Source organism: Coffea eugenioides, chromosome 10 (genome assembly GCF_003713205.1).
Source record: "Coffea eugenioides isolate CCC68of chromosome 10, Ceug_1.0, whole genome shotgun sequence".
In the NCBI taxonomy this organism is placed as follows: domain Eukaryota; kingdom Viridiplantae; phylum Streptophyta; class Magnoliopsida; order Gentianales; family Rubiaceae; genus Coffea; species Coffea eugenioides.
In genome coordinates this window covers 24,668,098-24,695,717 of record NC_040044.1, presented here as the reverse complement: position 1 = coordinate 24,695,717, position 27,620 = coordinate 24,668,098, and the positions used below count along the sequence as shown (strand labels likewise).

Below are 27,620 nucleotides of genomic sequence, written 5' to 3'. Positions count from 1 at the left end.
ATCCTATATATAAGCATAGCAAAGTGACAAATGAAAGAATTTCATTAGAATGTTAAACCTAGTATTGTCATTTTAAGTGAACAAGGGAGGTAAGTTGTCATTTTACATGAACAAGATAGGTGGATATAATTTTTGAAACATCAAGAGTGCTAAGTGAAATTGTCGGAAACCTAAGGGGAGGTTTCTGAAATTATCCTCCAAAAAAAGGTGCAAAAGCTAACATATTGAATTTGCACTTTTCCAATCAAACAAAAAAGGCAAAGCTCTTTTCTTGCCCGTTCAATAGGACTTGTGGCACCAAGAGCAGGTTGGGACAAGTAATATTAGTGATTAATTCGGATTAATTCCAAATAATACTAGACCCATTCAGACCACCACACACCTTTTACAATTACTCAACAATCTTGCAAAAATTTTGCATGCAACCACTATAAGGCTGATCTGTAATATCGAGAGAATCCCCAAAATTTGCAGAAAAAATTGCAGGGGATTATATTTACTGAGATGGTAAAGTATGTACAACGTCTGTTTAGTATAAAAGAATGATTCAACTCCAAAAATTACGAAACATTACCATTTTCTTTCCCCTCTTGAGATTTACCATGAGAAGAACCATCTTGTTCGCCTTGCTGTTCAAAGTGGCAGATCTTATCATTGTTCTCCCCTAGCTCTTGAGAATTTGAGTGCAAACAATCATCATCATCTCCCATCCCACAAAGTCTGCAAGGATTTGAGGATCTCTGAGAGCACCAATGGTCAGGAACACTGAGGAAATGCGTATCGATAAACTTTCTGAATCGCTTTTTGTACTCTTTGGGAGAGATGATAGTTGGCTGCTGGTTCTTGGGGACAAGGGATGACTTGACCCAATTCTCAAGTTGTTTGTCCCAGGTGTATTGCCTCAGATAATCAATGATCCCACACACCAATTCACGCTTCTGAGCATCCACTCCCACTAGCAAAGAATAATCCATAACATTGATAGACTGAAAGGAAAAAGCAAAGACAAGTAATCAGCAGCTAAACACTGCATCATGCATGACACCTGGGCAGTTGAAAGAGTAAAATAATCTGACATACAGGTCAGCATGTAGTAGCATAGATTACCGGAAGAAATTATACAAACTCACCTGGAGGAAATTAGTGTCATTCCAGACAGCCCGTTGCAGAATTCGCTTTGATTTCCTACTAACATAGAGAGGAGAAACATTCATGTCATTAACAAAGTTTTGGTCCAAAAGAACATCATCAGCATTTCCTGTTGAATTAAATCGAGCATGCAAGGCGCCTTTAAGATCGTATTGGCGTATGATATTTCGACCAAAAGAAAGGTTCTCCATCACCATTAGATCATGTCTTGTCTCTTTCCCATTTTTTGTTTGTCTAATGGTTACCTGCATTGCAAAAAAATTCATTATGACATTAGAGAAAAGAAAAACTTCACCTCATTTTGCTGGCTATACAAGATGATGTAAACAGACCAACCTGGTAAATGCCAAGAATTTTTGCAAGGCAGGTCTGGTTCCCAAGTTCATAGCATTCATTCATATACTCGAAGTAATTTGAAGCAAACTTCAAGAAAGCTTCAAACTCGGTCCTCTTAATTTCTTTTATGATGAACCTATCATCTAGAGTTTTAGCAAAGAAAGATTTACTCTTCCCACCTTTGGCATCCCAGTTCCTGCAACGACTTAGGGAAGCAATATAATCAATTTCAGATGGACAACATCGATTTCGCAGATGGCGAAATTGGCTGGAATATAAGCATATCACAGAGTATTTTCGCTTTCCCGGAACTTTTCCAATGCCCAAAGAGACTTCTGGATGAACAGCTGCCAAAGACACCACAGAGTCCAATAAATCCAGACTATCAAAGCTTGAGAAGTGCGACTCTTCTGATGATATGCTAGTTGAAGAATAAATTCCATCTGCATCCAAATAACCAGTTGAAGACCAATGAGGGGAGGCAAGAGAAAATATTCGTGTTAGGCTCTGTGAATTATCATTCGACGTCATCATCCCTTTTCCTTTCCTGAAATCCTCATCAAGTTCCTGACTCACAATAGGTAGGTCCTTCAACAAGGCTAGAGCACAAGCAATTATGCTTGAAAATTCATCTTCATAATCTGAGACAACATAGTCGTCCAAACCAAGAGGAATTTGAAGTTTCGACCCCTCATCATTTATCAGTTTATAACCTGTAGTGTCTTGAGCAAAGCTAGATACAGAATCAAATTTTGGGAAGTAACCTCTCCAGAGATCATTCATGTATTCATGTTGAATTTCTCTAAATGGAGCCCACATCCAGCCCTTTTCATTTTCTATGTTAAAAGACGACCTAAAATGAGATCTTACAGTCTGACAACTGTTTGAATCAAGAACAGAACCCTCAACATCAGTTGTAATTGGTACTACTTTATCTTCTTGCACTTGAACAAACTTTGGGATATTGTCTTGTAGATTGTCATCACCATCATGAGAGCCATCAAAAATATCTGGCTTATTTAAAGAATCTTGAAGTGCTCCATTTCCAATAGTTCCTTGAACTAGTCCCTCAATAGGAACTTCCTTTTGAAAAGAGTTTGCTTCTTCAGATGTAACAAGCTTGATTTCAAGACTAGGGATGATGTTGGAAACATTTTCAGGATCCTCTATAGTTATGTCTAGGCCATCAGCTTTAGCTTGAGAAGTTTCCATGCAAATTTGTTTTGCTACTCTGCTGTCAATGGTTTTACTCCCTGCCACAGAAAGTTCAGATGATAGCAGATAATTGAGACGCCTATCCCAGATGCGGGATCCAAGCAGTAGCTCCAATCGTAGTTTGTTTAACCTCAAAAACTTGTAAATAGCTCCATCCCCATTCCCATTCTTCAGAACATTCCGAATGTCATCCTGATTTCAGATTAAGCAGTCCACGAAAAAAAGAAAAAGAATATAGGTATTAGTTACCTAAAATCTGCAGAATAAAGCTAAGCAAAATGGAACAATACAAAAAGGGTAAGCATTCCAAAATCACAAACAAATAGAAAATTTAAAAAGAGACTTAATAAAGAGTACATTCACGAGTGCTTAGTTACTTTTTAACCAAATTCCAATCACTTCAGCAATAAAATCAGATAACTAATAGATACATTGGCACTTGAAGCAAATTCAGAGCTGCATGATTTTGTTAGGTACTGAATACCAAATTGTGTAGTACTCTAAACATAACCGCACCTCAAATTGGGATCTTTCCTCCTTCAACATGTCCTCGATATCAGAGAAATCTTTAATTGTTCCCTGAAGATTTAGAGTCATGCCTAAATAGCGGGATCCTACCTCCTTCAAAGATTTTTCTATCTCCAGGAACAACGAAATTCCTTTCTCGTACACCTTTCAAGACAGACATAATTTAAGTTAGCAGAAACTAATCAAAATATATGTGCCATTGCTGAAATCACTGGTACACTTGAAAATACTTACATCCTCAAACTCTTCCTTCAGAACCTCTCCTCTAACTGAATTACCAAACTCCAGCTTCTCAGGTGTCAGAGATACTGAATAAGTAGCAACTTTTGAGTATTTGAACATTGCAACCAGAGGGCCCAATCTGCATTTGACCAATAATGACACGTTATTTTCTTTTATCTGAATTCAAGTTATGATGGAAGTTTTGATGAAAACACAACCCAATGCAACATATCTAGGATTTTTGTGATTGGCAATATCAGTGCCATTTATAATAAGCGTTTGCAGCTGAAAAAAAAGTTAAAACGTTTTATGCTGTCCCCTCAACAGCCCCAGCTTACAAGGGGCCAAGACGAAACAGAGAAAACACAAGAAAAGAAATCTCCATGCCAGCCCAAAGATTTAATAAAAGGAAACAAATAAATCACTTCTGTATGCCTACTTATGTTTAATGTTTTTGCCAACAGCATGACAAGGAGAAATAAACGAATCACTACTTTATAAGCTGCAAGTGAGTATACCCAAAGAAGAAGAGATAATCCTGGTGTAAAGAATGCCCACAACTAGATTTTCTTCTAAATGAGGAGGGATTTGAAAAGCTCAGCTCCAGAAACTTTCCAAATGATAAACCACGAGCAGCAGTTGATATCAAGACTCTTTTCGTGGATTTTGAGCTTCCATTATGGGATACACATTTACCACAGCAACTCCACATCCAAAGTTTCCCGTCACTTTGACCAGGCAAAATCTTATCTGTAGGAAGACGTCTTACGTGAATTGTGAGTTGCTTATTATGATGCGCATAGTAATAAAAATGGGCTTCTGGTAGTTGACCACAAGTCTTGCACTGCAGCCTCTGTAAAAGCCAACAATTTCTGTTGAGCATAAAAAATAAAGCTAACTTCTGTTTTTTTAACTTTTTAATTGAACATAATTTATACTCAAAACTGTACAGTACAGAAAGTACATCTTTATTCAGAAAGTTCAACAATTATCCTTGCAGCTTTGAGAAAGAAACAATTACCCTACCAACATGCCACCAAATACCTAATTACCATGAAAAAATTAGATGCTCTAAACAAAACACGGTAGCAAATGTCCTCTCTACCAAGTCCCATTACCACCACTATGCCAGAGTGCATCATGCAGCCATGCAAAAACTAATAAAATGTGAACAAAGCAACAAATAAAAGCTTTCAAAGGACAAGATGTAGGCAAAATGTAAAACCTGATTGAGTAAATTTTCGTGCAAAAACTTTCCAAGCGGAACATCAAAATTCCTGTAGAACTTGATATGAGAAAAATGACTATGCTCACACATGGTCCCTCTAGAAGAATTTCGGCTTGACATCAAAACCAAGATACTCTCAGAATCCAAAACAGCTTTGATGTCATCCTTACTAGGGATATGTTCTTCATAATCTCCACTACTCATTTGTGTTTCAAAAGGCATTGGTAGAGGATGTGACTGTGGACGATCATGTCCTTTCCCATCATCAGCAGTAATCTTAATTTCTGTATCACAGTGATCAATGGTCTTCTGTGAGATAGGAATCTGAACATCAGTTTGCCCCTGATCATCAGATGTCCTCCCATCAAAGCCGAAGTATGAAGACATAGCCTGACTTGAACTAGAGATAAGAGGAAAATTATCCCCCATAACTTTTTTCAAAGAAGCTGAGAGAGATGACAGCCCCGAAAGAATAAGTGGATTATATGACTCAAATGAAAATGACAAATTAGCTTCGGGCTCCGAATTCAAATATTGGGTAACTTCTTCACCAAACTCATCAGAAATGGGAATTGTTGATGATGCACCAGAATCAATAACAGGATCACCATTGCAGGAAGTTGGATCACTAGCTCCATGGGGTGATAATTCTTGATTGGTTAGTGCAAGGTTCACTACTTCACTAATAGGAATAGTTGAGAACATTGCCCTCTGATCTAAAAGGAAGTAAGTCTCCAAGATAAAATGATATGCCATGACAACTGCACAGCGGACCACACATTTGATTCTCTTCAGTTGATCACTGTCAGCTCCCATCAACAAAATCTGTCCCATATTTCAAATACAAGTTAAGATATTTCAATATACTGCACTGCATCACTCTGAAGACTTTTGATGCTCAATTACAATTAATTCTAGTAACATGATGGAAACACCAAGCAAATTAACCACAATGCTGGTTTTCAATTGAGGCATGACCATTTAGTTGCTAGGGTGAAGCTAAAATTTCCATCAGAAATGGGATACAAACGTAGTACTTAATATTGGCCCTAAAACAATTAAGAAATTATTAATTCCAAAGACCAAATGACATGTATAATACACTACCATTAATCACGGCATCCTTCCCAACAGGAAATCATAATTTTGCAGATAATGACAGAAATGTACAATATCTAACATCAAGGTTTACTTTCACATGTATAGAAATGTCATCATTCAAGTAAACAAATCAGAAGGGACAAAATCTAGGACAAAATGGAATTATAAAGACATCTTAAAGTTGGGAAAGTACTTGATAAAGTAGACAAAAAAAGGCACCACAAATCTCCCTTCCAACAAGAGAATGTGAAAGACACATAAATGTTCTTTATCTACTTCAAAACATTATGCAGGAAAACCAACTGAGGCATAACATTCAAGGTGCAACAAAATATATACTGCAGCTGAGCTGTTCTAACTCAAGGCCCATACCAAATTACAAGTCCAAGCCCAGAAGTAGTTTACTGTTCTATCTGGCTACTTCAAGCTTTGTTGGCACATGAACTTGCAAGACCTAAGGATTATTCTAGTCAAACCTCAAGAGCTATGCTCTTTCTATTTAATAGCCCAAGATGATGTAACCCAGGATATTAATTCATGGACCAAGTTATATCAACTCATTGGCATATATTAACTACATCTCCTTTATAAAGGAGATTCAAGTCACTGAGGAATGAGATTTTTAGCAGAAAGAGGTTTTAGCTTTAAGATACTCTTTGATACTATTGCTTCAAAGGAGAGATCACTGGCTGCTATGAGATGTGATTCCAAAGATCCCTCAAATCCCATTGCTGAAAATCAACTTCAAAATCAGTTATCACTACAATTTATCCCATCCCTGAAAACTTAGAAATTAGATCTCAGCTTTATATTCTAGATAAACGTCTGCATCAAATTTACTAGGTCAGGAATACAGAACTTAAGGTTGCCAAAATAGTAAAAGGTAAGCTCATCTAAAACTAGCAATCATATATCATGCCATAAACTACTAAAAACATTGTCAAGTTTTTGGAAAGCATAAACACAGCACATCTTCTTAAATAAAAAGTTCTTCACAAAACCCAAAATTACATAAAAATTGAATTATTCAATAAATATCTGCTACATGTACTGTATTTAGCATCTTAACTTATCATTTGTTTGACAAGAAGAAAATTCATAATAAAAGTGTTAGCAGAAGTGAATCCTGTATTCCTGTTCCCTTTCACAAGAGGCATTTTGCATAAAAATGCCATACCCCTTGAACACCCCCCCCCCCCAACAAAAAAATCTCTGATATCAACCATCATTGCTCCAAAGAATGGAAAGCTTACATATTCAAGTACTCCTTATGCATCAGTTGCATAATAAAAACTTATTTAAGAGCTTCTATGCTACTAGTTAGCATGTTACATGCACATCTACTGATTTCAAATCAAAATTGAACTTCTGCACCAAATTTTTTCAATCTACTGGCCAAATTATTATCTTAACTAGTGACAAACAAGTGAAAACATAACAGGTATCTATGCAATCTAATGGAAGCCTCTAGATCTAGCCAAAAGAATAAAAAATAAGTTTATATAATAATGATTAAGCATTGCACGATCTGATTTGTCTTTTGACCACAAGGCAGATGTACACAGCAACCAAGATGAGTGCAGAATGTACTTTGGGTCAAACAACGAACAGCAGAAATAGATGCAGTGCTAACTCTGAAATTGATCGACAATATCAGAGTCTCTGTGTCAGAAATAATTTCTAGTTATAATGTTTCCAAATCAATCATTCATGAGAAAGAATATATCCTTCAGAAAATTTAACTGAGGAAATAGAGGGACAGTTAGATATGTATCTATATCTACTTCAAAAGACATTATTTAGTGGACTTTAGAAGTTTCCCTACCTTCAAAAAAATAAATACAAAGATAAGCCAAAGCACTCAACTAACCAATGACTTTCTTCACAACAAGAATCCAGGCCAAAATTTAACTCAAGGAAAGAGTATCAAAATTTTGGAATTCCTGAGTTCTGGATTTTCTAAAATCTTTATCAATTGTTGTGCACTTTTAGGTAAAAACCCTATTTTACTTTTCAAAAGGTTTGTTCTGCTCACAAAGCACTGAGGGGTATCAGCCTTGAACACAAAGAAAGAGAAGCCAATTACTTATTAACATATAATACTCCAAAGTTTCTCAAACGCTTCTCAACAGTTCTTCCACCCCATGGAGAACTTTTGGGTTCCTAGAATCCAAAAGGTGCATCTAAGACCACTGTCTCCCATATGAGAGTCATCTTCTTCTAGTACAGGCAAAAATTTTTGGAAACAAAACATAGACAGTGAAATTTGTAAACATTTCAATTTACTTTTGGGCAATGACAAGTGGATTTGCACCATTAGTATTTCTCATGGCCATCCAGCACTAAGCAAACAGTTGACTTAAACATGACAATGCATATCGCAATATATCCAATCATTCTAAAATATCTTGTTTGAACAAAAACCATTCTAACTTCAATTTTCAAGACTATGTTCTCCTAGTATTGCAATTCCTCTCATTTCATAATTTTTGGCAGTAAAATGAAGACTTAGATAACCAGGGATTTTGTGTGGCATGTGGTCGAATATGCCCATGTGCAGAAAAAGAAAGCTTCAAAAACAGCACGGAAAGTTTTGATGACATCTTTGAAAGAGAATTTGTTAATATCCAATCTTTGGGGTTGTGGAACTCATCATCCAAAAAACTCTGAAGCAATGCTTCTATCCATCAGTTCTTTTTATGTACTTCAGCAATGTAACGAGAAGGAAAGGTACTTTTAACAATGACAGGCCTTTGACGAAGAGTTCTAGGACCATGAAGGTATAGCAAAAAACTCATCACGTTCTCACCGTGCATCCAAGACGAGTTGGGCATCCCTCTAGAAACATCAATGTTTTGCTCGGTTTCTTGCCAGTTTCGGCAATAACAGCGTGTTCTTCCACAAACTTTTCAAAATGAAAAGAATCACATTGCCTAAGCTTCTGGCCAACCAGAGAATCTGGAGACAAGATGGGTGAACCTGTGCAACGAGCAACCCTCTCCAGACGATGAAGCTTCATATCAAGGACCAGCGTCATTCCTTTTGCCAAGATGGACTCTTGTATATCACGAGAAACAGTTTTCTCTACCAACACCACATTTGGTTGGTACATGTCTATCACATCAATGATGGCTCTCATACTATCCTTCTCCTGATGTTGAGAGCATAATTTTAAATATTATTAACTGCCAATAACCAGAAACTTTTGAACATAGAAAACTCAATCATACCTGCTGCATTGACTCAAATGATGATAGTCCATTTGATGAAAGTCCAAGGGCACCCTGAATCAACATCAATCTAGGATTGGTGTACTTTGTGGGCATGTGTTTGTGCGCAGCGTGCTTTTTAAAGACCAGCCCTTTAATCATTCGGCTATAAAGGCAAACAATTCAGTTACAAACTTGAAGTTTGTCAATACTGAGTATAGCAGTCATTCAGAGTAGCACATGAAACTAAGATATACAAATACAAGTAGGCCTCAGAATCAGCTGGTCTTTCAGTACAAACACGAACAAGTAGCTTTAGATTTGGATGTATGTAATTTGACAAGAATTTAAATTTTTAGAATGACTCAGAGCCTGACACAGATTTTTCAAGATGCTTCAGCAACAAATGAAGATAAACAACAAAACAGAAAACAAAAGATGCCTGTTTGTTCTGCATTATTCTCTGGGATTTCCAACACAGCAAGTACTTTCAGATTTTGTTGAGTTGGAAGAAGAAATGTGCACATTAAAGTGAATCAGAAAAAGTACACAAAATAGAACTGATCAATTACACCCTGAAAAAGTTAAAACTAAAACCAATGGAAAGAAAATAGTTGATGCCTTATCACCTTTGACATGGAAAACCACTGGAGATACATTTGATTTTTACATATCCATCAGGATCCATTGCTTTTCCTTCTGCAGCATCTGGCTTCACAAATTTAGCAGCCTCCCATGACAAAAGAGTAACGATATCTACCCAACTATTTCCATCTTTTGCAGAAGAGACAACACCAACAGATTTAAGTAGTTGATCAACAAGGGCCTTAAACTTCCCATTCATCACCTCTTCCATCGCTTTTCGCTTTACCTCTTTGAATTTGTGGGCCCCACTTCTTTCATCTCCAAAGCTGCTTAAAGAGCTTGGGCTACCCCAATTTATACCATCAACAGATTCATCATCATCCTCATCATAATTGATCACACTACCCTCAATATCATCAATATAATCCTCAGGCTCTGGGGGTAGCCAAAACTGGGCATCCATCTCATCATTACCTGGTAAGCTTGCACTTCCCTCATCAATCACTGAACCAAATCTTTCCAAATTATGATCACTGGCTTCCTTATCATGAAGAGTTCCTGCATTTTCTATGTCTCTGTTAATCCAAGTATCATTTACAACATTTATTCCCAGGAGGTCATTTTTCACAGAAGTACTGGGTCTTTGAACTCCATTAGTCTGAAATTCTGAGCTATGATCATTTAATTGGTTCTTTGCACTGCAAACAGAATCTTCTTGACTGCTATCCGTGCTACATTCCTCCAAATAAACCCTAATAACAATGATGACAATGTAAGAAGAAGCAAACTAGTTGAAATTCTGTTAGTCTCATTCAAAATTCAACTTTTTGCTTACCTTCCATCTGAGTTTGCATCAATAGAAAAATCACCTGCATGACAACCATTATAAGAATCAGCACAAGAATGTGCAAACAGGAGGAAGAGGAACCAGAAGATACCAAAGAAGAAAAAACAAATGATGTAAGACATTACTGCAACTCGATAGACCACTTTCACTGCTTCTCAAGGAAGCACTTGTACTTATTGATGGCATTGAAGCAGGGATTTGATTTGTCTGTCTTCTCAAAACGTCATTGATTGCTACCTGATCCACAAAATTGAGAAAATTTGCACATGATCTTGGGGACAACCAATTTCTGTATTGCCACTAAGAACAATCAACGTAACAATTCAGGATGAAAAGGTGATATATTTAAACAATCAACATGAGCAAATTATCAGAATTTTCAAATATCAGTGAAAAACCTGTAATATTGATCTCAAGAAAACCACCAAAATCCAAGAAACAGCATAGCACATCAAAAATTCACCCGTAGCCACAGCCAACCCTTACCCCCACCCTGTATCCTGCCCCAACCCACAACAAACATCCTAGTTTCCATCCAAACAAATAAGTACATAAAGAAACCATATAAACACTAATTAAAATCTAACTTAAAATGCAAAATTCCTCAGACTGGTCCAGATCAAACAAAAGCCTGACCACATTAACACTCAAAGAACAGCATTCAATTCATTAAAAACTCAAGTATTCAGATTCCTAGAGGGGAAAATAACGGGAAAAAAAAGCTATTCAGATTCCCAAAAACCCCAACTATTTGGACTGACCATCCACAACATTAAAATCTCAGCCAAAAAAAATACTTCAAAATTTAGTCTTTACAATAACTGCACCCAAACAAGAGAATTGGGAGTCGAAACGCATTCTTTAATGCTCAAATCCGACGAATCTTGAACCACAAAATGAAGTCAACAGCAAATACAAGTCAAAAGAAAAGAAGAAAAACCTCTATACCCGAAAGAAATAATTTATATGCGGTTTGATCTGCTGTGATAAGTTAACAAAATCTCTGACTATATATTCCATGTTCAACAAGGGTAAGAAAAGCAATCTAGTAAGCAAGAATCAAGGAAGAAACAGAAACCTAAATTTTTAAATATTTAACTTACCATTTTAGGCTTCAATAAAATCAATCAGTAGAAGACATCCCAGAGAAAATATAGGAAACAAGAAAAGGAAAGCAGAAAAAATAAATAAAGCCTTGACAAATAACTTACTATTAAAGCGATCAAATTAAAGCGTAAATGGTGGCCCCTAAATCAAATCCCTCTTCCCAAGGGTATCAAAATCTTGAAATTTGAAACTAATTCTGGTAACCCTTTACATTAATATACAAGAATTGAGTCGAGAAACAGAGAAACAAGAAATAACAGATGAAGATGAGGAGAATAAGGGGAGAAATGAAGAGAACTTAAGGAAGAGTGAAGGAAGAAGAAAATGCAGGAGAATGAAGCACACTTTGTGTCCCAAAGTGGGGTCCACTGTTCTTGTTCAATAAAATTTGGAGTTGCGGCAGAAAATTTCAATTTTGATTTTTAAATAGTCATCATTTCTAGTTTTGGACGGTTAAAAAAGTCAAATTTGAGTGAGATAAGGAAGAAACAATAAAAGTGAAATTAGACTAGTAGTATTCCTTCAATTGAAAAAAAAAACAGAGAGAGAGACTAGTAGTGTTCCTGTGATATTGTCTGAAGAAATTACTTTTTTGCATTCGGCTAGACTCAATTAGGAAAACAAATAGTGGTTTGACTTATGTCCACCTCTGATTTGTCACTATCTTGGTTTTTAGGTAAGTGAGTCAGTTTACATAATTTAACATTTTATATGCTGTAAATGTGAAAACATATTAAACCCGATCCGATAAAGAACCCGGCGTAGAGACTGGATTAATGAATCACTGATTAAATCGATGAGTATTAATTTAATATTTATAAATATAAAATAGTAATTTTAATATACATAAAATATATAATAAAGTGCTTTTAGATAGTAATTAATATACTTAGAAAGATATATAATAAATATATAGATATTAATAGAAGACTTAATTTTATTTTATCGTACTTTAAAAAATATAAAAATAATATAGTCAAGTATAAAACAAAATTCATATCGCTTGTTTTCAAAAATATAGCATTTTTTCATTATTTTATTTTTGTTAAAAATAAAGTAATTTTCTAACTAATCAAATATTGTCAATTAAAAAGGATTAATTGTATAATAAAAAATAAAAAAAAATTATTAAAAAATATTTAGTTATCAAATAAAAACTAAGCAAGTGGTAAAGTCAACATATATGCATTTTGTTTTAAAAACAAAGACCCACAATTATTTAGAAAAAAAAAAGGTAAACTAAGTCAATTGAAAAATCGAATGGGTTTTCAGTTGAACCACTGGGTCAAATGAGTTTATCCGAGTTTGACCAAATCAATCTCTTGTTCGGTCAAGCTAAAGACCGGTCTAATCTGATGCCCAGTCCACCGATCAAATGGGTTCAGTCACTGGATCGAGTCGAGTTTAATAATTATGTGTGAAAATACAATTATCACAATAAGTCAACTTCTAATTTGTGATTATCTTGGTTATTAGGTGAGTGAGTCAGTTTACATAATCAAACATTTTATTTGCTGTATATGTGAAAATACAATTATCACAATAAGTCAACTTCTAATTTGTGATTATCTTGGTTATTAGGTGAGTGAGTCAGTTTACATAATCAAACATTTTATTTGCTGTATATGTGAAAATACAACCATCACAGTTATCCCTTATGCATCCTCTTTTCTGTCTGTAAGGTGGAAAACTGAACAAAGAATTCTCTTTTTTCATCACCAATCGAAAAACTCAAGATTTTATTATAATGAAAAGAAGTAATATAGGAATTTGTTATTAGGTATTTGACCAAATAGGGTCGTCCACTTCCAATAGATCCTATCACTAAAATAGCCCTAAAAGGAGGTAAAGCTAATCAGAGCAAGAACGGTTTTCCATGATATGGGAAATGAAAATTATTGGCCCCACATGAAGTTTGTGAACAAGTGACCGTAAGACAATATTGTAGAACTTGAATTTAATATATTTAGGATAGAGACTTGGTTTCTATTATGCTTAATGGTAATGATTCTACTACTAATTGGGCTGGTACTACAAATGGATATACATGCAATTGACTATTTGTATATTTGATGATTGAATATTTGATACCTAGGAAATTTGTGACAAGTATTGAATTTAGGACAGTTGTCTTTCCTTTATTTAGCACCAACGGAAAAATTTGAAATGTTCTATTTGGATTTTGACTCATACATTTAGACCCAAGTACTAGTATCTTTTTTTTTAATGAACAATAACAAAAGGATTTCTCCTCATTTTTTTTAGCAAACTAGTATTCTTTTGCTATCAAAAATCCATATAACAATCCATTTTTCTTAGATAATTCTTTGTAAAAGTGAATATTAAAAATAAAGTTACGCAGGAAGAGTGGTGATGACAATTAAATAACTTTTATACAGCTTGTAGACTAGGCTATTACTGTTGAGTTAAGAAAATATATTAACGTAATTAATTGAATGTTACTCCCTGAATTTGGATATATATATATATATATATATATGTATATTTCTTTACATCTCAAGTTTTAACCCATAATGTAAATAACAATATTCAAAATCAATCTTAAACGTTCGACAATGTCAATAAATAAACATCCAAGACAGCTATCAAACATCAAGTGTAACTTGCAACTTTCTAACATCTAAAGTAGATAATTACTAAACATGTGTGTGCATACAATTTGATTGTATGGTAGAACATCAATCACATGGCAACATGCCACAACTATTTAGCTTATTAATTAGTTCCTTGCATAAGTTACAAACTCTAAGACTGTCAATGGGGCCGAGCCAACCAAAGCTCGGTTCGTTTGGCCCGAAAAAAAGTCGATGAACCCACCTTTTAGTAAGCCGGTCTGAGGTTGAACCTAAAAATTAGGTCCAAATTAAATATGATCCGAGTTTGGGTCTCATTAAACTCAAACCCGATATTGGCCTAACCCTATATATATATATATAATTTATATTTTGATATTATGTATAATTATATATCCAAACATATTATTACTAAATACTAAATATATACAAATTACAAAATACAAAAATACATCTGAAAACTCTTCTACGAGCTTTCTTGAGAAATAATATTAGTAATACATAACTGAATTTCTAACTTTTCTTATTGGTTGAGTAAATTTTTGTATTGGCATAATATTGGTTGATTTCTTTTTGATCTATAAATACAAATCATCAAGTATGTTTGGATTCAAATCACAAGACTAAAAAAAAGTTCCAACTTTTGAAGATATATTGACTTATGACCGCATGTTTCATTACTATTTTTCATGTATTTTGAACGAATTAGATATAAATATTGTTGAAAAACTTTTGGTTTATATACTTTTTAAGAACTTTACTTGTTCATGTTTAGTGTTAATGTTATAGTCTTGTAAATGTTAAATTAGTTTTACAACTTAATAGTTATAGTAATTATATTAAAAAATTAAGAAATAATAAGTGAGCTTGGACTAAACTCGAATAAGGCTCACAATCCAAATATTATGTGACTTGAGTATGAGTTTCATATTTATTAATCCGAAACTCATAACTCGAAACCCGAAAATATTACAAATTAGATGAGTTGAGCTCGAACTTATGAAAGTCTGGCTCATTAGGCCCGATTGGCAAGCCTAACAAACTCCTTTATCAACTATACTAAAGGTACCTCGGCTGCAAGGCGCAGCTTGCATAGCCAAGGCCCCTAGAATCTTAGTTGAATACATAGTAACAAATCTTTTTGGTATATAATGAATAGAGATATAGGAGAAAATTTGAGTATCAAAATAATTAAAATTTGTTGTGAAGAGAAATTCCGTATATGAAATTAACCCCCTTTTTATTGTGATTTGGACAAAGATTTTTTAACCAGTAGTATGTGTACGTAATGATACCAAAAAAGAAGAGAAAACAAATCCATTATGAGTGCATTGTTGATTTAATAGCAGCATAATTTTAGTTGTCATTAAACAAAAGTAGTCATATTATTTCTATCACTTTAATAATTAGAAAAATTTTAGAAAGCCATTAAGACCTGTTACAGTTTTCAATATAAAAAAAAAAACATACAAACTTGCACATTTTTCTTTCTTTGTGAGAGAAAAAGCGAGTTAATCCACCCATTTAAATCATGCCTAATGGCATTACAAATAGGTGAGAACATTATCTCACCAAACAGTTCTAGAATACAAATAACAATCTAGATAAAAATATGAAGTGCCATATTTCCAGAACTATATATACAAAATTCAAAACCAACAATTAGTTTGATTGCAAAATGTCTTCTTATTCAAAATTGAATTTTCTAACAATATTTTGTCGAGTGACACTCTAGGTTGAAAGCCTCAATGCTATCTTCCATCACCAACTACATATCTTTGACAATCGCAATTATTTCAGCTAGTTAAATCAACAAAATATTATCAACTTCTTCAGTCAAATAATAATGATATGTCTAGTTCCACACCTAACAATCATCTTAAACTCTAATTGCATTATCTATCATTTGGGACAATAAAAAAGAATAAGAGTACAAAGTCATAGAGAACCAGTTTAAGCAAAAAGATTTTGAAATTGAATCTTACACTTCTTTTATTGCCAGGCTATTATTTGCTAAACTTAAAAACCATGAAAATAAGCTACCTATCATGGATACATGCTAGTAATTCAAAATGAAGCTGGTCCCAACAATTATTTTACACATCATCCACCTTATCTAATAAATAAGCACGTTTCAATATTAAGAAACTTTATATAAATCAAAATATCAAAATATAATTATCTATCCATAAATTAAAAGACTTTGATTAATTTTTAATTCAACAAACCTCACCATTTTTTTCTTGATCATTATTTATCCTGGACCTTCACTTGTCGAATTCTTCCTCCTCCACTCTAGCACTATCATCCTATTATCAAATAACAATTTTAATAAATAAAAAATTAAAATTGGAAGGTATTTGTATAATGGCGTTTATTATTTTATGGGGAAAAGGTAGTTATAATTCTTTCATTGTCAGCTTGAAGATTCTTCATGTAATCACCACTAGTCCTCTTTTCAGCATTAGGGAATTTTTTCAAAATATAAAAAAGACCAAAAAGTAATATCAGAATAAATAAAAGTTTATAAAAACTAAAAAAACACGTTTCTTTAGATATTGGGGGAAAAAGTATTCACAGCATTACATGTAAACTTCAACTTGCCTTTTTTAGGGGGAAAAAGAAAGTCAGAAGAAGGAGGAAATAGCAAGAAGGAATGATCAAAGGTTCTAATCAGGAGGCAAAAAATGACAAAAAAATATTAAATAGTACATACCAAAGAGAGAAGGTAAGAGCAGAAGATCATAAATCATGATTACTGGACTAAGCAAGAAAGGAAATGTAAAACCCTTTCTTGAACTTCTGCAACGAAACCATTTATTTAGTTATATATGGACAAAATGGTAAAAAAATTCATCAACTAATCCAATAGAGAAAATAAAGTAGAGTAAACGATTAGGATGAAGGAAAAAAAGGAGTACAATGTGGAAACTAAATGAAGAAGCTGCAATGTAAATGGTGTTTGTTTAATTGTTTTTAGCTAGAAAGGAGAAATGAAATAAGGTGATAGTAAAAAGCAAAAAGAAGAAAAGCAAAAATGAAGATAGCTTTCTCAAGAGAGAAATGTGCCGCATGTCAAAATGAGAGAAAGCCACTTGGCAATTATTAGGGTTGTTATAGTAACTCCACTTTCTCCTTATCAACTATTCTAGGAGGTTCTCAGTTGTGCTAAGCACAGCCTAGGTCCCCTATAACGACCAAATCAAATGAATAGAAAGATATTTTTTCCTCTATTTAGAGTGAATAAAAATCTGTTGCTATATTTTTTTGTATAAGATTAACAGTAATGTTTGTGAAATAGCATTCCTAAAATCATAAATTACCAATCAAGCATGTACTTAAGAATATAAGACTAAACAAAACCAGAAAACCATCAGCATTGCAAATGATAAAAGGAGATAACAAAAGATTGGCAAGTAGTTTTACAAATAGTTTGATGTCTTCAAGTGAAAGTTAGTCTTATAGAGACGGGAAATGACATGCTGATTGCCTAATATAAAGTGCAATGATAAGTTACAATTACAAAATATCATATATTGAGATCCACTAAGTTGTGCAACAGAACAGATTCTTAATGGATGCCATATTGTGTCAAAAGATGCAAGAATTCAGCTATAAAGCGCTAACTAATGATTAATGAAAAAGCTTCAAGCAAGTTCAGAGTTCGTCATCACGTTGCTACTTCAAAGGACCTTTAGGTGCAAGATTAGTTGGAGCGAAAGTTGAGGGTGCATTGGTGGATAGAGAGGCAGGTGTATTAGGTTCAGCAGAATTCGAACCAATTTCAGTTGTCGGAGTTCCAAAAACCAAGGCTCTCTTTGCTGTGGTCACTGGAGGCGGCATTTTGGTTGTAGTAGCAGAAGATTTAGCATTGGTATCAAGCAATTTTTTGGTTGATGGACTGAAAAATTCATTCTTCTTTCATACTGCAGGACAATAGCATGAAGATCTAGAATTTTTTTCATTCGTTTCTGTTGTCGTGATTGCCATTGGAACGTGAGCTAATTTCTCAATACTATATGCCTTGACAATATTATACTTGCCTTCCTTCTGGCCTTGATAATCTACCTCATGTTAGCGTATGAAAACACATAATCGAATATTTTTCGATTGCAGATGCTAGTTCAAGAGAAAAGTTAAGCCCCTGCAATTTTTTGTTTTAAAGCATAAATAATTATTAAGAATATCCTGAAATAGTAGCTATTTGTTTGGAAGTGGAAGTTCTTGTTGTAGATTGTAATTGGGAAAAGACTTGGGCAATGATATGGAAATTGTGAGTAATTTCATATTTTGTAAAAAGAATTGGATCACAATCACAAGTTATGGAGGGAAAAAAAAGTGCAATGGCCCAATGTTGAGCATTCATTCTATTTGTCCTGGACCGAAAAAATAGTATAAGACAAATGAAGTAACTCTAAAACAAAGCTAAAACCAAATGGATATATCGTTTGATTAAAGTTGCGGAATAAACTAAGTCATAAAGAGCAGTGAAGAACTTTCTTTTTCTGCAACAAAAATCTTCAACTAAACACACAATTTACTAGTAATTTCAAGTACAAACAAATCATTAATATTTTTCGTGCTCGATCCTTTTTTATTTTGTACATAGTCATTCTAATGATTATAGTCACTACATTTTTACATAGTGAGAATAGTTTTTATACCCAAGCAAAGGTGCATAAAAACTATAATATTAGTTACTAGTCACTTGGTCAAATACTCAAATAATGATTTAAGAACAGATACTCATAGTTTGTTGATTATGGCCTAATGTTGAGCATTCATTCTATTTGTCTTGGTCTTGGAAAAATAGTATAGGACAAATGAAGCAACTCTAAAACAAAGCTAAAACCAAATGGATATATCGTTTGATTAAAGTTGGGGAATAAACTAAGTCATAAACAGCAGCGAAGAGCTTTCTTTTTCTGCAAAAAAATCTTCAACTAAACACACAATTTACTACTAATTTCAAGCACAAACAAATCATTAATATTTTTCATACTTGATCCTTTTTTTATTTTGTACATAGTCATTCTAATGATTATAGTCACTACACTTTTACATAGTGAGAGCAGTATTTATACCCAAGCAAAGGTGCATAAAAACCAAAATATTAGTTAATTGTCACTTGGTCTAATCCTCAAACAATGATATAAGAACAAATACTCATAGTTTGTTGATAAAGTTAGTCCCAACCTAGCTTTTAGTTTGTTACTTGGTCATTATTAGCTAAATGCGATAAACCTATTGGTTGTGATTATTTCTTGTTTGACAATATTCATGAAGGCTGGAGTTTCACAACACAAGCATTTTAAACAAGAATGGATGAAGTCTATGAAGCAAAAAAAAAAAAAGAATCGACAATATTAAGCAAGACGTATTAAGCTAGTAGTTGTATCATCATGCAAGAGCTAAACTTGTAGCAGAAATTTTCGTTGCCATGATTGTTAGCTTACCTCATTATGAGCTTCCCAAAATCGAAAAGCTATAAATGGTATAAGTTTCTCAGTATCAAACCCAAAGATAATAGTGTTTATGGAGCTTGTACCATCATCCACAGCAATTCCAGTTCCGGTCCTAATACACATTGAGAATAAAACAGTATATTCTAATTTTTTATTATAGGAGAGTGAAACTTAATTTGGTAATTACCTTGCTACAACTTTGCTCTCTTCTTTGCAAGATGGGTATCTTATAACCCATCCCACATCAAGACCCACATATTTTAAATTCAGTAATATTAGACATTCATCTACAAGGAAATGAATTTGAAAAACATACAAAGAATTTTGCAATACCAATCAAATTCTTCATACAATATCTCAACATATGGAAGTATTAAATACAAAAATTGATACATTAAAGAAACCAGATTTAAAATTCCCTAATGATATATCAGCACCTCATTTTCAACCTAGAAGTTTGACAAGAGAAAAAACAGTATATTCTAATTTTTTATTATAGGAGAGTGAAACTTAATTTGGTAATTACCTTGCTACAACTTTGCTCTCTTCTTTGCAAGATGGGTATCTTATAACCCATCCCACATCAACATTAATAGCCTTTTGGCAGCTCTCACGTGCTTCAAACCAGAATTTTTGTTGTTCAGGGGTCAACCTGGTTTTCCTCGTTATCCAAGTTGTTTTGACATAATAGATTTTTTTCAAATAGAAAGAAGAACACCTAAATTTTGCATTTTTTTGGATAGCTAAAATATATAAATCAGGTCATAAATAAAAAAGAAAGTTACATCTTTGAGTGTGTTAAGTGCATTGGCTACACTGATCACATCATTAGCACTTGGAGGTGGGAGCTGCCTAGATGAATCTTGGTATGCCATTTGTTGAATCAATTCTGCAATTTCTTCTTTATTTACATTATACCTATCCCAAAAATCAATGCAGTAGACCATAAGATATCAAAGGGATCTGGAAGAGTTGGACAAAAAGTATGTGTGGTCATAGAATATACGTACCATTCCTTGGGTGCATTTGTTTCAGGAGTAGTAGGATTAATTAGAAGGCCACCCCCAGGCTTGGTTGTTAGGGATAAGTCTAACAATAAAATTAATAGTTTATGTTAAGTAACAGAGCAATTTCCAGGACAGTGATTGGCTAAGTTATTCAAAGTGGTTGACTGTCATGGAAGTATGAGGTGTTAAAAGTATATTAACTTCACTTACAATTAGAAGTTGTGATTTTCAGCTTCATGCCAATAATAATGTTGGCATTCCCAATGCTGTTTGCAAGTTGTGTTCCTTGATTTTGTTCAAACTCATTCCAAAGAGTAAGAAGCATTGGTTTTTTCCTTTATAAAGAATGGGAAAAAGGGGAAGAAAGTGAATGCAACAATTTATGCATTAGATAGAAATATTAAAAGTAAGGTTTATATAACTAACTCTTGATTCACAACAAAGAAGTCTCTTGTTATAGAGACATTATTCTCTTCTTTTGTCACAAATGCATTGACAGTAACATCCTGTAAATCTTTGTACAAACGAAAAGAGAAGAGGTTAGCTGTGTTTCAATAATTAAAGAAGAGGTTAGCTGTGTTTCAATAATTAAAGGAAAGATGAAAATGAATTTATATTTCAATTAGTAAAGCATGGATATCACTTACTCTGAAAATTTTCCATGTCTATGAACTTAAAGAGGTCCTCAAATTTGGTGAATTCAAAAGTGCATGGTAGCATTGGTGGATTTGGCTCCACATACTCTTCAACTAATGTCTTGTTATGGATCACCCATGAGAATTGATAGTCACTAATTTTATACTTTGGATCCCCTTTTTTGACAGTCCTACCATTGATGTATGGCCTAAATGGCTGCAGTAGATTAGCAAAATAGCGAATGTCATTCCCATAAATGACTACTGAAACCTTAGTCCCTTGTTCACAGAAAGAACCAAGTTAGGCAATATTAACCAAAAGGCTAAAGTAGAACATTCAAGGTGAGAAATATACAACAACAAACGTGTAGAGTTTTTTTTTTTTTTTTTGGGAGGGGGGAAGGGGGGAGAAAACATATAATAGCAATGTTTGAGTTGGAAAAAGTCGATCAATAAGAATAACCAAAGATATGTATAAAGAAAAATGGTAGAAAAACCAGAAAAGAATTAGACAACTAAACAACAATTCTTTGGAAGCAGGCAAATTTCATTAATATCAGCTGTAAATTGCCCTTAGGTTTGTCACAGAAGCAATTAATGATGTCAAGAAACTACTATTTTTACTTTAATTTTCCTTAACTCAGCTAATACTTTTAGATATAGGGATGTGTAATAGGAGAAAACACGCTAGTTTTGAAGGATTAGAAGTACGAAAAATTTCCATGAAATTAAGAGGATCTCATGTACAAGTATATAAAACCTAACAAAATCTACGTTGGAGTGCCATTTCAATTCCCTTAAATTTATTTGATTTGTTGAACAAATTTATAATTACAAATTGTATCAAACTTAATGTTTTCAATATATAGAAAATTAAGCTAAAATAGAGGTTTTATTTACACTGCGAATTTGATTAGGCTCAACTCAATTGGCTCGTAGCCCTATTCCAAATTGTGATGAACAGATTCTTCAGTAGCTATTGGCCACGTTAGTAGCAGGGATTTTTTAGATTTTTTTGCTCCGTGAAAGTTCATTTTTTGGGAGGTAAGCAATGAAATTTCCGTAAGTCCTCTATACTTTGTTTCAACCGTTGAATGTAAATAGAGTCACCCAAATGCACCCAAGCTATAACATTTTCCAATCACTATATATGATCTCTCATGCAGAAAGTTATAATGATTACACATGTATCATTGGCTAATAATAAACCTTGTAATATTGTAGGGAAAAACCATGTAAGCTAAATCAAAACTTCACTATCAATTTGCAAGTGTTGCTATTTTAAGTTCTAATGAAACGAGATTACCCAAGAAACATAAAAATAAACAAGTATTTAAAAGTAATTAGTTTGAAATTAAATTGTACAAAGGGAAATTAACAATCTGGACATCTTGATGATTTAGGAAACAATAAATTGCTAAGATTAGCTTCAGTTTATATTACCTCAGAATCTGTCAAGACGAAACACTGAAATCTCACAGGCACTGATCCATTGTTGGTCAACACCTGTGATTTCTCAACAACTTGCACAAGCGTTGTCCACCCAATACAAACAAATTCAATTAACATATCAGTAATTTTAAAAGTAGTTGTCATGCCTCTATTTACTAGCCTTCCAGTTAATGGCTTTCATATAAAAAACAAGGATGTATTCATCCACCAAATAGAATCATAGTTTCTTAATTGAACCTCAATGTAAGCCTGAACTTCACTACATATTATGGTAGGGTGAACAAAATTTATGTTTGTGCCATAATAGACGGTCATCTGACATTGTTCATCCAAACAAAATAAGACAAATGGCTGAGTACTAACCAACTATACAACAAAGCTAAAACCAAATGGATACATGATTTGATCAAAGTCACCAAAAAACTAAGTTATAGAGAGCAGCCAAGCACTTTAAACAAAAAAAAAACATTTAACTAAAGAATATACCACTAATTTCAAGCAAAGACAAATTATTAATACTTTTTCTACTTTATCTTTGTTTTTTTACATAGTCATTCTAATGATTACATTCACTACATTTTTTCATAGTCAGACCAGAGTTTATATCCAAATAGGGACCCATAGAAACTAGAACATCAGTGAGAACATTTTTTATGTTTAAATAGGAATCTCATGCGACATTCTCTTGCCCTCAATGCAGTAAATCTGGTATATTGGTATTGGCTTTAGATTCAGGCTGCCGAAAGGTTGCTATTGTCGACATTGATATTCACTATGGAAATGGAACTACAGCAGGATCTTATCATTCTCATGAAACTTTTATTGTTTCTCTTCAAATGAATCATTGTTCTTGAGTACCTCTCATCCTTAGAGTGGAACTGTACATGAGCTTGGTGTAGGGAAAGGGGTAGAGTATAATCTAAAAATGCCTCTCATTCTTTTGAGAAGTTTGTCTGATATTGTGATCTCAGTTATTGGCCAAATTTTTTTCTCCTTTTTGAAGTTCTTGGCCAAGTTTCAAGTGCAATAAGTAAATTCTTTTGTTACTTTTCTGACAACAAACAGATTACGTGCTTATCTTTTGCCAATATTAGAAACTATATTAGATTCCTTAATCTTCACTTTTATTATTGGACAACTAACCTTGGTGTCAAGTATCAAACCTTGAATCGTTAATAAAAAAATTTAGCCTCATTCAGTGAGTATTATTTTAGTTACTAATACGGAGTAAAGACAAGAATTGCGCTTCAGAGAACACAGTAAACTTAAAATAATAGCAGGATCATACAAAACAAATAGCAGTAGCAAACTTAAAATAAATGAAGTAGAAATTGAAGAAAAACTACTAAAAAGAAAAGGAAAAGCTGAAATTTTGCCTAAGAAAATATAGTCACATAAACAAATCCCAATAAAACATAGTGAAGAGAAGCTGCTCATATGTTCAAGAAATAGGACAAAGTCACCTTCAAGTTAAATGATTCCTTCACTGATGATATGAATCGTAGGAAAAGGAATCTATCAATTGGAGCATATGTGTATATTATAATTTGGTAATTTGTCTATTATTCATACGTGTAAAATTTGACAAAAAAATGAAAGATTTTTTCTTATCAAAGAGACTCCAAAGAACAAGGTATAAGGAGCCGGATGCTTCTTCTTGCAACAATTTCTCCCCAGTTAGAAAGCTCAGTTCATAAGGTAGAGGAGACAATACCATGCACTGACAAATGCCTCTATTCTATTTTTGATTGCATAATTTTATGGAAAAGCAAAAGTCTAAATGACTGGGAAACCTATTCCTCATCAGAACTGGAATAAGGGAAAAATCATATCTGAAAAGATATTTTTTATGCAAGGATCCCATGGTTGTGAGATGGGAACCGTACAATTGATGAGAATCGAATAGCAAAACATGATTTGAGGGGAAAATCATTGATTGTTTCGGCAAAGAGTTCCCTCCTTTGAAGTACAATTTTCATGTGAGTAACCAACAATTCCTGCAACATGAAATCAAAGTAGAAATGGGTTGATTTAACATTGAAGCAAGAGAAAAACATGGGCAAGTTTATGCAAGAGTAGTTCACCTACTTGTTTCAAAAGGCACAAATTTGTTTCGGTTGGTATAAAGAAAGAAAGGGTTTCAACGGGAAAAGAAAGAAAAGGCTTCAACGGCAATTTGCAAGAAATATTTGAGCTAGAAGCATGCCACTTGTCAAATATTAAGGAAGCTACGTGGCAAGAGAAGAGACAAAACACTAAATCTCAATTCTTTCTTAGATCTAATAACTTCTATATAAACCTAAGAATACGTTCACCAAGAAGTGCCATGTGGACAACTTAAACTGATTTGGCATTCTTTGATTGGTTTGTAGTTTTAACACTACCTTCACCAACAATTGTCATATGCAATTAACCGTTCGGTGAGACATGTGCCTTTCGTATATGTTTAACCATGGAGGGTTGTTTTAGTAATATTACTGCTTAGTTGAAATTAGTGATGCATATGGTGCAAATACATACAGCTTTTAGTAATTTCCTATTGACACATTTAACCCTTACATTAAATGAGTTGAGTTTGTGGGTATTGAAATCAAGATTGAATTATGCTTTGGTAATGGCTATCTCACTCTTACAACATGGGTTGAAGGTTTAATTGTATGCATTCTTCCATTTGGATTTTTTTAATTTCTATGGTTTCAGATTCTTTTGGTGTTTTTTAATCTTTCGTATGTATTAGAAGGCTATGTAAAGGACTCATTGCAATATTCTTCCTCCAAGCATTATGTGTGGTTCCAATTCAGGTTGGTTCCATCTTTAATTTTGCTTTCAAAGATTACAAGGAAATTGGTGATTTTGATTAAATGTTAGCTATTAGGAATTCAGTAGTTTGTTGTTTCTTGTTAATGCATTGTTAGTTTAATTCCTTATAGCCAGAATTTAAACTTTTTCTTTAATGGTATATTTGTAGAAATAGTTTTAGAGCTTCTTAGAGCAAAGATTCGTCAGAAATTTGCTGAGACAGGTATATCTGATAGGTTTGGCTTTTAATTTTCCACTTTTTGTTTTTTATAGATGTTTAATTGTATTGGATTTGAGTTTTGATTATAGCAATGTTGTTGTTTGTTGTTTACTCTTTGCAAGAGTTTTTCCCTCCTACTGTGTTGTCTATTGTATCAAATTTCAATTTTGCCACCAATAATGTTGTTGTTCTTTGTGGATTTGCCATAAGAGTTTTTCCCTTCTGAGATGTGCCTGTGGTTAAGTATAGTGCAGTAGTTAAGTATACTTTATTCCTTGATTATCTTTTTTTTTTCTTTGTTGCACTTATGCTATAAGAGATGTTGGACCAGCCAACTAGATTCGGTATATGTGATTTTGCCACATTTGGATTCGGTGTTTGTGAAATGGCTTTGACTAGAGAGTTTCTACCCGCTCAATATCTACTTAAGTAGTGACAAGAGATCTGATGCCTCAAAATATTAATCCACTTCTATGTTATTACATATAAACTTAGATAAATAGTTTATGATATTTTCTTTGTTAATTATCATTCCTGCGATAATATATCGATCTGCCTAATATGCCATGCCAATATACTGTTACCTTAGATTTAATCAAATTTCTAACATACAAATCTCAATGTCATAAAAGAATATATCCTGGTAGCAAGACTGAAATTTATAATTTATTATTTTAATTAGTAATTAATCTTCATGAATAATTACCAATCAATTTTTGTACTTGTTACTTTGACCACATGCACTTAAGGTTAGGCAATTGTTCCCCCTCAAATAGTATGAAATTATAGAAAAGACTCATAGTATAATTTTGTAGTGTTTTTCACTTTTACATTTGTTTGTCCCTTCTCAATTTCTTAAAAACACTTATTTGCTCCCTTCATATCGATAATTTTGTAAAGTTCTGTTACATTAGACCCTTAGCAGTTACAAAATTCACATATTTATATACATCTCTTCCTTCAAATTTCTAAAATTCTATCATAATGTGAAATACTACGTACTTCACTTTATAAAACTAAAAAAATCAACATTTATTAGTTTAAGCATAAGTTTGATGTTAATTATAACTCTAAAACAACAATTTATATATAAGGGATATGCAACGATCCACATTGAAAATTTAACAGATATGCAATTGGTATATGTGTTTTTCCTTGTTTTATTCTTTACTTGGTTTGTTGTTCATCATTGAATCGTGATTTATTTCTCATCTATTAGAAATATAACTAAAAGTTTAAGAACACAACTCATTGCATAACCAATTCCAAAACTCCAAATGCATCATCATTCGGTGGGCCGCACAGCCAGTCCATGCTAGTACAAGGTAGAAATATGGCAATTGTTCTCAAGTTTTGTGCTATAAAATTCTTTAACGAAAGAAAGTAATAGCATGAATTGATTTTCTACCAACTTAATAAGTAGTTGAAGTTATTTTTCACTAAACCAAATATTAATAGTGTTCAAACTAGTGTTCTTCTAAATTCTCTTGCTTCTTTTTTTTTCCTACTAGCCCTTGTCTTCTTTTTTAATTTCTCTTTCAAGTCATTATTTTGGTCTTTATACACATAATTACGAAACTTTTCTTTCTCTTTCTAGTTTTATTTTTGTTAGTCTTTTACTTTCCACACAAAAATATGAAATTTGCTTACTTTTCTTCTTTAAACTCTCTCTATACTACTCCATTTTTAATTCCTCTCTCCCTTTTTTTTCCTTTTTATACACACAAATATGAAACTTTTCTTGTTTTTCTTTCTCTTTCTTTTTTTTAACTTTGTATAAACACAAATCTAAAACTTTTTTTTCTCTTCTTTTTAAATTATCTCTATACTGCTCTCTTTTTTTTTGTAATTTCTCTATCTATATTTTTCTTTTCATAAACAAAAATATGAAACTCTTCCTCATCTTCTTGTTCTTCTTTTC

At 33.2% G+C, this 27,620-nt stretch overlaps 1 protein-coding gene across 1 annotated transcript; it reads right to left on the bottom strand.

The window, feature by feature from the left end:
• Window positions 1-404: 404 nt before the first annotated feature.
• Window positions 405-11,898, bottom strand: LOC113749039 (putative 1-phosphatidylinositol-3-phosphate 5-kinase FAB1D). Its single transcript, XM_027292679.1, has 13 exons — window positions 11,632-11,898; window positions 10,546-10,657; window positions 10,409-10,442; window positions 9,618-10,325; window positions 9,010-9,154; window positions 8,589-8,930; window positions 4,676-5,503; window positions 3,969-4,303; window positions 3,463-3,589; window positions 3,217-3,372; window positions 1,486-2,892; window positions 1,131-1,394; window positions 405-986 (listed from the first exon to the last, which is right to left on the bottom strand). Exons 2-13 carry the CDS (start codon window positions 10,604-10,606, stop codon window positions 561-563), a joined length of 4,833 nt encoding a protein of 1,610 aa, XP_027148480.1. The 5' UTR covers window positions 10,607-10,657; window positions 11,632-11,898; the 3' UTR covers window positions 405-560.
• Between the last annotated feature and the right edge of the window lie 15,722 nt (window positions 11,899-27,620).